We start from the raw sequence: 15,334 nt of genomic DNA, 5'->3' as shown, positions 1-15,334 counted from the left end.
TACCATTATTCTTCATGTAGGCCTCACAACCGTGATCAGCTACCAAAGACCTCCTTTAACCAAGCCCAGAAATTAATCGCCACAGCCAACAAAACTTTCCCAAACTCCAAGATCCTCTTCACATGTATACCCATTTCAAATAAAATCTCGAAGAAAGCACAACAGAACCTCAGCACTCTCAACAACATGATGATGGAGTCCAGTATCAACAGCGCAACAATCTTACCACCCTACGAAGAAGAATTCGAACCAGTTGATAATCTTCATTGGTCTCCAGAAACAGCAAACAGCATTTATTTGTTTTGGATACACCAGCTTCAAGCATCGAGTAAGTCTTTAAACTAATTACTGGGGGTAAAAATACTGAGAGGCCACCTACGCTTACTGTAAAACCTTTTTCGAGCATAAAAACGCCTCTGGTAAAAACTACGTCTTTTTCCGATGAAAGCCATCTTTAAAATGACGTCAAAATGCATCTGACGTTACTAGGGAACATGACGTCAAACAGGATACCAAATGACGTCATAAGGTAAACAAACTCGACGTTTGCTAGCGCCGCCTCCAATAGCAACAGACTTGGCAGTAGACAGTTTAGGTTGAAATTTGGGATACATCTTTAAGGTATACTTCTTCCCATACCTAATCAACTTCTCCCTAGTATTGGGACAACAATTTTGGTTGTCTAAAGACATCACCCTTCCTTGAGCGTCAGGATCATAGGTAGAGGTGACGGTAGGTTGCTCATTAGTAAGAGAATTGGATCCATTATTACGTAACCAATAAGTGAGGGTTACATGTCTAATCTTCACTTCATCGAACAAGTTCATGTAGTGAGATACTTGAGCTTTGATACTACCAGTAAGAAAGGAATGCCAGTTCCAACATAAGTTCGAAGTATAGATCCCTTTGGTTCCCAAATTAAATTCATGGTTATCCTTATGTTCTGAATGAATGATACCTTTATAAATACGTTTCATGAAGTTGGTTTTACGTCTATAAGTCCTTCTCCTCCTTGGTACACGTCTACGACGATAAAAAGTCCTCCTACGCTCGGGATACATCTTTAAGGTATACTTCTTCCCATACCTAATCAACTTCTCCCTAGTATTGGGACAACAATTTTGGTTGTCTAAAGACATCACCCTTCCTTGAGCGTCAGGATCATAGGTAGAGGTGACGGTGAGGGTTACATGTCTAATCTTCACTTCATCGAACAAGTTCAGGTAGTGAGATACTTAATCTTTGATACTACCAGTAAGAAAGGAATGCCAGTTCCAACATAAGTTCGAAGTATAGATCCCTTTGGTTCCCAAATTAAATTCATGGTTATCCTTATGTTCTGAATGAATGATACCTTTATAAATACGTTTCATGAAGTTGGTTTTACGTCTATTAGTCCTTCTCCTCCTTGGTACACGTCTACGACGATAAAAAGTCCTCCTACGCTTACTGTAAAACCTTTTTCGAGCATAAAAACGCCTCTGGTAAAAACTACGTCTTTTTCCGATGAAAGCCATCTTTAAAATGACGTCAAAATGCATCTGACGTTACTAGGGAACGTGACGTCAAACAGGATACCAAATGACGTCATAGGGTAAACAAACTCGACGTTTGCTAGCGCAGACCCGACGATGCAATTCTACAGCTTTTAGAGATTTGTCTTAGTCGAAACGATTTCACATTTAATGGTAAAACATATTTACAAACTTCAGGGACAGCAATGGGCAAACGATTCGCCCCTTCGTACGCAAACCTTTTCATGGGAGTGGGAACGTGAGGTGTTGCCCCTCTGTCCATTTCACCCACTTTTTTATGGACGCTTTTTGGATGACATTTTTATGGTTTGGACTTATTCTATGGAACAGTTTTGGGAATTCTTTGAAATTCTCAACAACCACCATCCTTCTATCAAACTAACCGCAAACGTGAGTGACAAAAGCATAGACTTTCTCGATACCACAGTCTTTAAGGGAGATTCCATAGCAGAAACAAATAAACTGGATATTAAAGTGTATTTCAAAGAAACTGATACTCATCAACTCTTGCACAAGAGCTCCTTTCACCCAAAACATACCTTTTCTGGTATAATTAAGTCACAAGTTTTACGATTTCATCGAATTTGTACAAGATCTTCTGATTTCAACCAAGCCTGTACGATTGTTTTCTCAAAACTGAAAGAGCGTGGGTACTCTAAACGATTTTTACGAAACATAAAAAATTCCACCTTAGCACAGATAGCAGCTAAAAACAGACTTTATGCCGAAGTACCTCCAGGTTTAAGAAGTGCTCCATGTTTGTCCAGTAGATGCAAAACATGTCCCTTTATATCAGAAACTCATTATTTTGTAAGCAACTCTACGGATCCAGGAACATCTAACATGCGAACATTCGAATGTAATATATTTAATTTCATGCAAGAAATGCCCCAAACAATATGTAGGAGAAACTAAGAATAATTTACGAACTCGCTTTAATGCTCATAGGTCAGACATCAAATTAAAGAAAGACAAGCCTGTTTCTAATCATTTCAACCTCGACGACCATTCAATAGACGATCTCGCCCTAATCCAAATTGAGCGTATAGAATTTGACTTGCCCGAAGATGAAACTACCAAATTCCGTCAATCTAGGGAGGCCCATTGGATTGAGACATTGAATACAGCAAGACCTATAGGACTAAATATTCATCATAATGTAGGCATAGCACCCTTTGTTGTCCCGTTTAATACAACCAGCAATCGAGCAAGCAAGATAGTTCATGCCCACTATAAGAGCCTTCAAGAGAAATTCCCCCATGTCTATAAGCAGAAAATGATAGTTGCATATTCAAAAAATAAGAACTTAAATGATAATATTGTTCATAGTAAACTAAAAACAATCAGTACATAACAGATACTATACTTCTCGCCCATCGGGCGAGTTATTTTTTCTAATTTCAGATCAGAATAAGAACAGAAGAAAACCCAATATCAAGACCCTTAATCCCAATTTCTAATTAAAGTGTCTGCTCCACCCTAGGCCTGTACATTTGGGAGAATCAAACCCTCCCTTCCCCGAAAACCAAATATTCCACAGCTTCTTGGTACTATAAAGTATATTGGACCTGGCTGTAGAGGGTTAGAAGGATAGTGCACCTGCTGTGCATAATCAAATGATTTTTTTTTCAATGTGAAACCATATCTCGATATACAGATCTTTCCTTTAGTAACCAATTCTAAATGTTCAAATTGTTTTTTAAGTGTAGCTGTTTCACGACACCAGGCAAATTAGTACTTCCATAAACAGCAACATTATTTTTCTGACACATTTCACACAAGTCAGACATTGGTTTTGTTCGTACAATATAGGGTAAAAGGCAATTCTATATATTATTGTAATTAGTTAATTTTGTTGGACGATATCCTGCAAATATACAAATTAAATTTTGTAGTTTATTAGCATATTCAATAGCTCTTAATGGTGACAATTATTGAGTTTGCAAACAATTTTTCTTCAACACCTTATCCATTAGCCAGAAACGCATTATCAACTACCACAAGTCTAAGAATACAGTGGGCGGAACACCGATTCCGTTTAAGTGGGACAAAAGCGTCAATGTAGGAATTCCTCCTGATATTGAGGAAGGCATTCAAGCGACACCTAGTATTAGTAATAATTAGTCCCATTACTGTCGTTCAAGTACTAATAAGGAATATCTGGCGAAAGGACTTTCAATCAAATTTTTGTAAGTGTCATGTATCTGGCTCAGAACCAGGTAAACTTCATCCATACAGGGAGATATTTAATTCTGAGTTTAATATCGCATTCCACACTCCTTACAAGGACAGATGTGATCATTGCGAGGCATCTGCTAAGATTAAGAACCGGGGAGCAACAAATATCACATTTAAGGAACGAAGCCGAAACCAAAGTCGGAAGAGACAAAGATCGATCAGATAAGGACAATAATGGTTGTATGTTTCGACCTACAAAATGTTTTTGCTATGCCCACAGCGGATGTGTCCAATTTCTTTTATAGAAGAAAATTGAATGTATACTACATGACAGCCCAGTGTTCTCTAATTAAAAAAGGTTACGGGGCTGTATGGAATGAGGCTCAAAATTGGCCTTCTGCTAATGACATCGCTAGCTCTTTTGTGAAAATTCTTGATTATGTTGTACAGGACCACACTGATGACCCTCGAATAAAGAATATAATTCTGTGGAGCGAGAATTGGCTACAGTGGCCCAGGACCCACATGTGAGATAGTTGGAGTGCGCTGCTAACTTCTGTGGTCCTATTCCACAAACTGGTAACTATATTTTATTCTTTAGATCGTATGTTAATGTGACTTCTACTAATTGTCGAAGTAGATGAGGTAATGTTTGTCACTCATTCTAATATGTTTGGTATATGATTTAATGTTAGTCGCGGGCTATGGATAATATTTATGGATAATATTTAGATGTACTTTACGCCGAAGATATTGATTTGTTAAACAGAACCTATTGTCATTTCAGGGCTATTTATTTTGGTTGGTGGTACTTGAGCACTAGTCCTTAGACACCTTTTTTACTAATGGTATGATGGTGTAGGTCTAATTAGTAATGGCGGAATGCATTGGAAGCCTCCATATTGGTATTTAGCACATATCCACATAACCGCGACTATCCGACTTTCATGTGGTGTATTTATTAGATGTACTGTTGTGTGTAATAAATGTATGAAACTGTAATCTGTAATACCATCCTTTGACCCAAATACGTGGCGAGTCCCAGATTCCATCTTGCATAGGGGCGTGTAGCTGCGACGATGGAGCCCCCAGGGAGGAAAACCGGTTCGTGTCAATTGCGTAAGTTTTTGTTTTACTTGTTATAATTTTTCACATCATTGTTAGCGTTATTTATCACCTAAATATATATTTTTGCATTTTTCATCATAACTTTCATCTTACTTTATATATCCCCAAACCCAGTTTGACTTATTTGCATAATTTGATCCCAACATTTTCACGCTAGCATATACAGTTTCCTCCTGTTACATCCGCTGTACATTCCCTTCTAACCTCAAGCTATCTTCATTATTCTCTCCAACTACAACAACCACTGGCAAGAAGCCAAACCAATATCACGTACCCTACAACGGCCCTGTCTTCCATCGACCTCTACCACCTACCAATCGCCGACCACCAACCAACCTATCCAGCTATATCCCACCCCATCGCCGACCTACCTACAACACAACCTACCAATCAAGAGGTAACCATCGACCTGACCAACAACGGAAACGACTACCAGCCCACCGACGCCAACCAGTCCCCACTCATAAGGAGGAAGAACCCTTTGTGAAGGTGTTCTTTAAAGTTTTGCAGTGCCTCCATCATTTGGCAATCCTTACCCTTCAACAGCAAGGCCAACCAGCGTTTACCTTCAAACGCAAAGTCTCTGAGTTGGATAGTTTTATCCGTCCAGCAATGAAAACATCAGCTGTCGACGCGAATATTAGATCCCTCAATCGGACATTACCAAACCACACTTCAAGAGAAGCTGACCACCATTCGTACCAAGTCTTTATCATCACCTGCCGTCGACCGCATCGTTTCTCATGCCCTGTCCTGGGCCGTCGCTCCTATGGGAAACGTCTCACTCAAGCTGTAATCACCAAATTCTACCAAACAATCAACGAAACAAAAACCAGAGTAACCATATCTCTACCAACTGAAATGGACACTACACCTGCACCATTTAGAGCCACCACGCTGCCGAACCAAACCCCTAAACGAGCCCGAAGTTCACCTACTCCTAGTCCAGCAGACATAGGTAAACGCTCTCGTAGAGAGGGAACACCCCTTCTCTTTTCACTTTCAGACTCGTCTTCCCCTTCCACACCATCTGAATCTTCACCACGTGATCCAGGATCCGCCAACATTTCTTCCTTCTGTGCGTTTTTGGACCAGCAAACCACCCCTCAGTCTCCATCCAAGTCGAGATGTGTATCCAAACCTTCCCCCCCCCCCCCCCCCCTTGAACCAGATCCCAGTCCGTTCCAAATGCTACAATTCTAACAACTACCAAACCAGTACCAATCACACCGTCGACGACCATTATATCCGCTACCAAACCGTATTATCACCAAACCAAGGACAAATCATTATGGAAGCTACCTGCTCTAAAGAAATCTACCTTAATAATTGGATCATCTAACCTGAATCGAATTACCAAAACCAGTTCAGACACCGAAATACATTCTTACCCCGGTGCCCAAATCCATCACATACAGTCAATCCTGGAATCATACGACCATGATCCCAAACCTACTACCATTATTCTTCATGGAGGCCTCAACAACCGGGATCAGCTACCAAAGACCTCCTCTAACCAAGCCCAGAAATTAATCGCCACAGCCAACAAAACCTTCCCGAACTCCAAGATCCTCTTCACATGTATACCCATTTTAAATAAAATCTCGAAGAAAGCACAACAGAACCTCAGCACTCTCAACAACGATGGAGTCCAGTATCAACAGCGCAACAATCTTACCACCCTACGAAGAAGAATTCGAACCAGTTGATAATCTTCATTGGTCTCCAGAAACAGCATCTATTTGTTTTAGATACACCAGCTTCAAGCATCGAGTAAGTCTTTAAACTAATTACTGGGGATAAAAATACTGAGAGGCCACCGCTAGGCCAAACTGTAGTTAACTTGAGCCGCAAAATTCTCACACCCCTTCAGCATTCAATCTTAGACCGTGGACTAAAGTTTATTCCCACAACAAATATAGCTAACTTGAATTATCTCCGACCATCCATTGAACGATTTCAACGAAATCTTAGCTGCACATATTTTTTTCGAAACCACCCCCCACGTGGTGCTAGAACAATGTTTATTCCTAAATCCACGTGGACACCCCCTCGGGCCGCCATCCGTCCTGAAATATTGAAAGCATTTGCGAGTATGAATAGCCAAACAGTGAACCTTTCCATAACACACGAAAAGCCTAATCTCACACGAGTGGAACGTGAAGCGTTAAACTTACTTAAGAAAGACGATAGCATTGTTATTAAAAAGAGTGACAAAGGTTCATGTTGTGTCATTCTGAATAGGGAGGATTACGTTTCAGAAGCAGAGGATCAACTGAATAATCCTAAACATTATGCCATTTTACCGAAACCAATTTTCAAAGAAACTGCTAACATGATTAACAATATTCTTGCCGATTTAGTCAAAACTAGTTCTCTCAATTTCTCTTCGTTTTTCCTTCTTTATGCTTCTTAGTCTTCTCATGCCTTGCCCATTGCGACTTTACCACATCAACATTACATTTTTCACAGTGTTTTTTGGCATTTGGAGCCATTTTAACGTCTTCGACCTTTTTTGGCGTCGCGTATATCTAGTATTACTATTATACGCGGCGCTGCTAAACGTCGATTATTATAACGTCATACTTTCCTTTATGACGTCTTTTCATTATAGCGTTGCTACGCTACTCCCTAACATCAGTTTAAAGATGCCCTACTACCGGAAAAGACGTTTTTTTCGACGTTCTTCACTTTTTGCTAAAAAACGAGGTTATTTTTAGACGTCGAAGACCTTTTTATAGGAGGAAACGTGCTCCAATGCGTCGGAGATATCGTAGAAGTGGAAATTTCTTAAAAAGGATTTATAAGGGCCTTGTTCACAGTGAACAGAAGGCTAATCATGAATTCAATATACCAGCTACTGGTATTAATACAAGCAATTTATGTTGGAACTGGCATACTTTTGTCACTGGGCAAATAAAGTCACAGATATCGCCTTATCTTTCATTATTTGATGAAGTGAAGATACGGCATGTTACATTGATTTATTGGTTGCGGAATAATGGTGCCTCTTCTCTTACTTATCAGCAACAAACAATTACTAGAACTTATGATCCTGATTGTCAAGGCAGAATTATGACTGTTGATAATCAGAATGCATGTCGTAACACCAGAGAACATCTTATTCATTATGGACAAAAGTACTCTATGAAGATGTATCCAAAATTTCAGCCCAGATTATCTAATGCTAGAACAGTAGGTAATATTGGTGGAAAACCTATTTCTCCATGGATAGATTCTGCTTACTTTACCTATGGCGCTCTTCCTCCTTCATCTATGAATGGTATTATATACAGCATTCAAGGCTCGCCTAATACATTCCTTGAAGGATTTTATTCTATCGGTTTATCCTGAAGGGGTTGTAGAGATGGTCAGAATCTGCATCAACTTCAGCTGGACCTGATGATTTCGATTGTTTGCAAAAGGATCTAACTGGAATGTCTGAACAAATGCATGATTTTGGAATGGTTGGCGCTAGCAAACGTCGATGTTTGTTTACGTTATGACGTCATTTTGGTTCCCTTTTGACGTCATGTTCCTTAGTAACGTCAGTTGCATTTTAAAGTGACATTAAAGATGGCATTCAACGGTAAAAGACGTACTTTTTACTCAAGGCGTTTTTATGCAAGAAAACGATTCTTTAATAGGCGTAGGAGGACTTCTTATAGGAGGAAACGTGCTCCAGTACGAAGAAGGACATATCGTCGTAGAACTCCATTTATGAAGCGTATTTACAAGGGTATTGTTCACTCTGAACACAAGGCATCACATGAATTCAACTTGGGAGCTAAAGGTATCTATACTTCCAATTTATGCTGGAATTGGCATACTTTTCTGACTGGATCCATCAAAAGTCAGACTTCTTCATATTTAAATCTGTTTGACGAGGTGAAGATTAGACATGTGACTCTTACCTACTGGTTGAGGAATAATTTATCCAATTCTCTTACCAATGAGCAAGCTACTGTAACTACTACCTATGATCCTGATTGTCAAGGAAGGGTGATGTCTTTAGATAATCAGAACTGTTGCCCGAATACTCGTGAAAGGTTGATCCGTTATGGCAAGAAGTATAAGCTCAAGATGTATCCAAAGTTCCAGCCTAAGCTTTCTGCTGCTAAATCTGTACCTATTGGTGGTAATTCTATTTCGCCATGGATTGATGCTGCCTATTTTACCTATGGTGCTTCTCCTGCTTCTTCTATGAATGGAATTATTTATACTTTGAAAGGTTCTCCTAATACCTTTGTTGAAGGCTTTTATAGTGTGGGACTGTCATGGAAAGGACGTAGAGATGGTCAGATCTATACTGTTAAGGATGATATGTACTCTGCTGCTACTCCTGAAGGTTTTGAAGTCCTTGAAGGGCATGATACAGTGAATTAGCTGCCAGACGAGGGGCCACACCACGAGCCGGAGTCCCGGAGGGCGGAGGCGATCTGTGTTACCAGCCAGCTGCCATGGAGGATTTAACGTTTTTTTCCTGAAGATCAAGGGTCCAGCTGCCATTATTGATTTATAAAATATGAGAGGCTTGAACATTCATTTATTTATTAACAATAAAATCATTTAACATACAATCATTTGGTATTCATCTTCTTTTTTTACGAGTTGGAAATTCCAGTACCGATCTTCACTCATTTTGGTCTCGTCTGGCACGAAGTTGGCCATGCAAATCACCTTGGGGCTCTGGAAATGTTTTGTTCTGCTATCGTATTTGGCACTGAATAAATATCCGTCCTTTAAGTTTTCCAGGATTGCATAATTAACTAACTTTTCGTCATCTCTTGTGTAATTAAAACACACTATCTTCTCTCCATTGTAGGCGTAACTGATATCCTTACTGTTTCCGTTCTGAAAGATTGCGGCCCCTTCTACTGCATTGAGATGTTTGCAGAGATAGGTCTTTCCAGCACCTCCGTCTCTATCATATATCCACACCACTTCACGATCTTCCGTCTCCTTAAGTATTCTGATGCATGCCTTCTGCCATTTTCTTAATTTATCCTCTGTGTACATTTCTTTTACATCGTCTTCTGTATTTTGTCGTGCATACTCTTCATATGTTTCCATAAACGCCTTTCTTTGATGTGGTGGTATATTACAGTATGGGTAACTGTTTGCTGGTAATGATTTCCATTTGTAATATCTCTGGGCTGTAACCCAAGCCTTGCATGGTAAGCTGACTAAGTCCATATCCACATGGTCTAAAATTGCCTTGTGGCCTTCTTTGGTAATATATCTTACTGTGTTGTGAATACTTTTAACACTCTGAATATCGTCTATCCTTGGAAATCCTTTGCTACTCCATACCTGCTTGAAACGTTCGAAGTTCATCTACTCTGTCGTCTGTACATACGCATGACAGTGTCCTTTTCTTCCTGATAATCCCCATTCGTTGCAATCGTCTGTCAAGGTGCTTTGCTAAATTGCCCCCCTCGATTGCACATTTGAAGCTTGGTTCTAAATTAAAAATGTGATGGGGAATAGAAAATAAATGGTACAAGGGAAGTGTCTTACAAATTCAACGCGGAATAGACCTCAAAGATCTGTCTATTGATGAAAGTAACGATACGTCCAATGAGAATAGTCCCGTCCTTGCGAACGAAATCTCTTTTGAAGAAGACTTACTTACTCTTGATGACATCATACTATCGGAGGCAGTTAAAATTTCCCCTCTTTTCTAGATGAAAATCTTGATGGAGAGGAAACTGAAGATATACCATCTGTAGAAACATCAATTTTGAAAACAAATGCAATAGAAGAAGAGCGCAGTAAACAACTTCAGAGCTGCAGCAGTGACGAGGCCAACGATGACCCGAATGATCCAGATTACAGTCCGGTTATTCCAACGATACCAGTACTGATACTTAAAGAATTACACGTAAATGGTAATCCACCCCAGCCAGAGGCGTTTACAGTGGAAGGTGAATCATCCATTGCACGAAGATATTCCAATAGAACCGAAAGCTAAATCCAGAAAACTCGAAATAAAAGAACGTAGACTTGAAGGTTCTGTTTATATAAGTGAGTCTGGTGCTCACAAGGAGGCCAGAAATATTTCAAAACCATGATGCAATAGCACATATTGCTCACGTAATGGTCTTGGTTGTGAAATAGTAACAGAAGTATTTTGTCGACATTCTATGGGCTTGCGTCGTTGTCTGTTCAACGTTTGTGGATATCAAGACATTGACATCTACAGAAAACAGTAGAAAAAACACGAACAGTAGCCTATTTTCTTCCTCTAGATGACAACGGAGACACAGTCCGTGTTTGTCGCCTTCTATTTGTAAACACAATCAACGTTACGGATAGACAAGTTTCGACTGTGGCATTAGGACATCTTCTACTGAAGCTGTGGAACAGGAGAAAAGAGGAGGCCGTTCGAGCGCCAAGCTGTTAAATCACATTAACAGATTTCCAAGAATGGAGTCCCATTATACAAGGTCTCATAGAGCTTGTGAATATCTATCAAATGAGCTCACTATAACAAAGATGTTTGAGATGTACAATCACGACCATTCGGGAGAAGAATCAGTGAATTTGCGTTTTTATTACAAGGTTTTTAAATAGTATGAATTTAAAATTTTCAAGGCCAAAAAGGATCTCTGTGGAATATGTGAAGATTACCATAAAACCACAGACGACGAGAAACGGATTAAATTTACCGATTATGAAGTTCATACCACAGAAAAAGATAAGACGAATGGATAATTTTGTAGGTTGTCTTGACCTGCAGCAAGATATATTTTTACCAAGAAGCGACAGGGGGGATTGTTTTATAAAAGGAGATTGTTGAACTACAATTTTTCAATATAAAATTTGAAATCCCACAAGGGTTACTGTTACCTTTGGCACGACGGGATTGGCAAACGTGGGGCCAATGGAACATGCTCTAACCTTTCAAATTTTCTTAAGAGGTGTGGCCGGGAAGGGTTTAAACGCGCCCATTTTTTTTTGACGGATATGGAGGGCAAAACAAAAATTCTATTATCTGTGCTATGCTTCATCATACTCTCTCCAAGTCAAAAAATCTGACTGAAGTAATTGTATATTATTTTGAAACAATCCATGGTCAGTCAGAGGGTGATTCTGTGTATAGTGTTATAGAGCGTGCTTTAAGGAGGGTGGTCGATATAACTATCCCTTCACAACTATCAGTACTGATTAGAATGGCTTCTAAGTTCAAACCGAACATATCATGGATTTTAGGGCACAATCCTTAGGAATCCTGAGAGCGCGTCAATCTGTGGGTGATGTAGATATTAGATGGCTAGATATTAGACAGTTAAAATTTATAAAAAGCAAACCTAAGTCAATTTTTTTTCAAATTATCACACACAGAAAGTCAGTTTCTTGAATTACTCATGGCTAATCGCAGGGTAGATTCTGGTCTTTCTATCAATAAAGCCTACTGCAAACCACCTTCTATTCAGGAAGCCAAATACAACGATCTCATGAGCTTGTGTTCTGGACCACACCCTGCTATACAAAATGATGAATAAATTGCAGTAACTTGCTTATTCCTAAATTGTGGGCAATTACTAACGAAAGAGTCTGTTTCGTGTTGTTTAAAGTAAGTCTGGTGTTTGGTGTAGTTACATAGCTACACTATGATATATGGTTATTTATGTCCAATATTTATTATAGTATGTTTAAAACCAATGAAATTCACTTTGAATAAAATAATTGTTATTTAATTTTTCTTTAATGTATTTTTGTATTTAAGACATTATATTCTTAATTTTTAACTTAAAATTGTTTTTAACAAACTGTGTCTATATATAATTAAATCGTATATTTGTGTCGTTTTTCCTAATATGCATTTTTGCGGACCTTGCCTGTATAAAATGATAAGTTTAGCATACAAATTGCCAAAACGTCAATTTTATTCATATTATTAATGATACAAATATAGAAATATATTGTAGTCATTTTTGAATATATGTAGGCATTTAATACTAAGCCATCGGCAAAAATTCATAATTCCATAATGGGTTTGGTTCTGTAAAGACACAATTAAAAAAGCCTAGAACGGGGCGTAACTCTTGATATTCAAATAATTAATTACGGGGATGTAACTATGAAAGCATCAACTGATAGCCAAGGTCAATGACCTTTGACCCAATAAAGGTCAAGGTCATCAAAGGTCAAGGTCAAAAATTGAAAATTGTGAATTTCCAATACCTGTTCCCTTTTTTGAACTATGAAGCGGAAACAACCGAACTTCTAAGACAAAGTGGCTCAAAACATGAGGTAATGTCAATAATGAGTAATTTAACCCGGATGTGCCACGCCCACGTCAATTGTTTTTGCATTGGTTAATTGATATCAAATGCCATGCATCTACATAACACGGGTCAAAAGATATAGGTCATCAAAAGTTAACAAAGGTCAAAATCAAAAATTGAAAATATGGAAATTTTAAAACCCGTTCCTTTTTTGGAACTCTAAAGCTGAAACAACTGAGTTGATAACACAACCTAGCGAAAAGGATGAGGTAATTGTGTACAATGTGCAAAAGTCCCTTTTTGAACAAATGTATCCTATGCGAGATATGCCCCTGCCCCTAAATGTAAACAATCAGTAATTCAACCCGGATGTGCCACGCCCACCTCAACTTTTTTTTGTCATAAGTGATTTCATATTCAACATGTCTAGTTGTGTTCCAAATTTTAAGGTTCTACATCAAGTAGATCATAAGATATACATACACTAAGCTCAAAGAGACATAAATATGGTAAAAAGACCACTCAAATTTAAAAAGGGTACAGACATATGTTTCTCTTCAGGAAAAAACCGTTAAATACTCCATGGCAGCTGGACCCTAACACAGATCGCCTCCGCCCTCCGGGACTCCGGCTCGTGGTGTGGCCCCTCGTCTGGCAGCTTATTGACTGTATCGTATCCCTCTAAAACTTCAAAACCTCCAGGAGTAGCAGCAGAATACAGATCATCCTTGACAGTATAGATCTGACCATCTCTACGTCCTTTCCATGAAAGTCCAACACTGTAGTAGCCTTCAACAAAGGTATTAGGAGAACCTTTCAAAGTATAAATAATTCCATTCATACGTAAAATAGGCAGCATCAATCCAAGGAGATAGAGATTTACCACCAATAGCTACGGATTTAGCAGCAGAAAGCTTAGGCTGGAACTTGGGGTACATCCTGAGCTTGTATTTCTTTCCATAACGAATTAAACGTTCACGTGTATTCGGGCAACAGTTCTGATTGTCTATAGACATAGTACGGCCTTGAGCATCTGGATCGTAAGTTGTTGTCATCGTAGGTTGTTCATAAGTTAAAGAATTAGAACCATTGTTTCGCAACCAATAAACAAGAGTAACGTGACGAATCTTAACTTCGTCAAAAAGATTCAGGTAAGAAGAAGTCTGACTTTTGATGGATCCAGTCAGGAAAGTGTGCCAATTCCAACAGAGATTAGATGTATAAACTCCTTTGGCTCCCAAATTAAACTCATGCGAAGCCTTGTGTTCAGAATGAACAATTCCTTTGTAAATTCTCTTCATGAAGTTACCTCTTCGCCTGTAAGTCCTTCTTCGAACTGGAGCACGTCTCCTCCTATAAAAATTCCTACGACGTCTATTAAAGAACCTCTTCTTAGCATAAAAACGCCTTCGGTTAAAAACACGTCTTTTACCGTAGAATGCCATCTTTAATGTCACTTTAAATTGCAACTGACGTTACTAAGAAACATGACGTCAAAACGTCAATGACGTCATAAGAGACCCAAAATGACGTCAAAAATATCGACGTTTGCTAGCGCAAAAACGCCTTCTGCCATTTTCTTAACTTGATAGTTCCAGTAAGAAAACTGTGCCAATTCCAACATAAGTTTGAGGTATAGATACCTTTGGTTCCAAGATTAAGGACCCCTTCAAAGTATAAATTATTCCATTCATAGACGAATTTTCTCTGTAGTCTTCACATACGCATGGCAATGGCCATTCCTACCACTCAATCCCCATTCATTTCCTGCTACAAGTTGTGCTCCGAACTTCCAACTCATCCATTTCTTCTGTATGTTGTACTTTGCTGGTTTGCTGATTGTAATGAAGAAAGTCTGACCTCCTTTCTCTCTTTTTTGCTTTCCTTCTGCTTTTCCTCCTTTATGTTTCTTTGTTTTAAGATGTCTACTCCATTGATTCGCTGTAACATCACATTTACACTTTTCACAACGCTTTTTGGTGAGTTTCGCCATTGTCGACTTTTTTTGACGCCGCGTGTTACTAGTATTGCTTTAACACGCGGCGCTGTAAGAGGTCGAGTTTGTTTACATTATAACGTCATAGCAACCGTTTTGACGTCATTTTGCTCCCCTTTTGACGTCATGTTCCTTAGTAACGTCAGTTGCAATTTAAAGTGACATTAAAGATGGCATTCAACGGAAAAGACGTACTTTTTACCAGAGGCGTTTTTATGCTCGTAAACGCTTCTATAATAGGCGTAGGAGACTTTCTTTCGTAG

At 39.0% G+C, this 15,334-nt stretch overlaps 4 protein-coding genes across 4 annotated transcripts; 1 reads left to right on the top strand and 3 right to left on the bottom strand.

Moving 5' to 3' along the window:
• Nucleotides 1–500: 500 nt before the first annotated feature.
• LOTGIDRAFT_155101 (hypothetical protein) lies at nt 501–1,061 on the bottom strand (the record flags this gene model as incomplete). The annotated part of the gene is made up of 1 exon (XM_009065606.1): nt 501–1,061. One exon carries the CDS (start codon nt 1,059–1,061, stop codon nt 501–503), a length of 561 nt encoding a protein of 186 aa, XP_009063854.1.
• Nucleotides 1,062–8,417: 7,356 nt separating this feature from the next.
• Nucleotides 8,418–9,227, top strand: LOTGIDRAFT_155100 (hypothetical protein; the record flags this gene model as incomplete). Its single annotated transcript, XM_009065605.1, has 1 exon — nt 8,418–9,227. One exon carries the CDS (start codon nt 8,418–8,420, stop codon nt 9,225–9,227), a length of 810 nt encoding a protein of 269 aa, XP_009063853.1.
• A 183-nt stretch (nt 9,228–9,410) lies between these two features.
• Nucleotides 9,411–10,037, bottom strand: LOTGIDRAFT_155099 (hypothetical protein; the record flags this gene model as incomplete). The annotated part of the gene is made up of 1 exon (XM_009065604.1): nt 9,411–10,037. One exon carries the CDS (start codon nt 10,035–10,037, stop codon nt 9,411–9,413), a length of 627 nt encoding a protein of 208 aa, XP_009063852.1.
• Nucleotides 10,038–13,878: 3,841 nt separating this feature from the next.
• On the bottom strand, nt 13,879–15,068 carry LOTGIDRAFT_155098 (hypothetical protein; the record flags this gene model as incomplete). The annotated part of the gene is made up of 2 exons (XM_009065603.1): nt 13,879–14,531; nt 14,822–15,068. The coding sequence occupies 2 exons, from the start codon at nt 15,066–15,068 to the stop codon at nt 13,879–13,881; spliced, it is 900 nt and encodes a 299-aa protein (XP_009063851.1).
• Nucleotides 15,069–15,334: the final 266 nt, after the last annotated feature.

Source organism: Lottia gigantea (genome assembly GCF_000327385.1).
Source record: "Lottia gigantea unplaced genomic scaffold LOTGIsca_7, whole genome shotgun sequence".
In the NCBI taxonomy this organism is placed as follows: domain Eukaryota; kingdom Metazoa; phylum Mollusca; class Gastropoda; family Lottiidae; genus Lottia; species Lottia gigantea.
The sequence above is the reverse complement of the archived record's forward strand: the minus strand, read 5'-3'. Positions and strand labels throughout refer to the sequence as shown.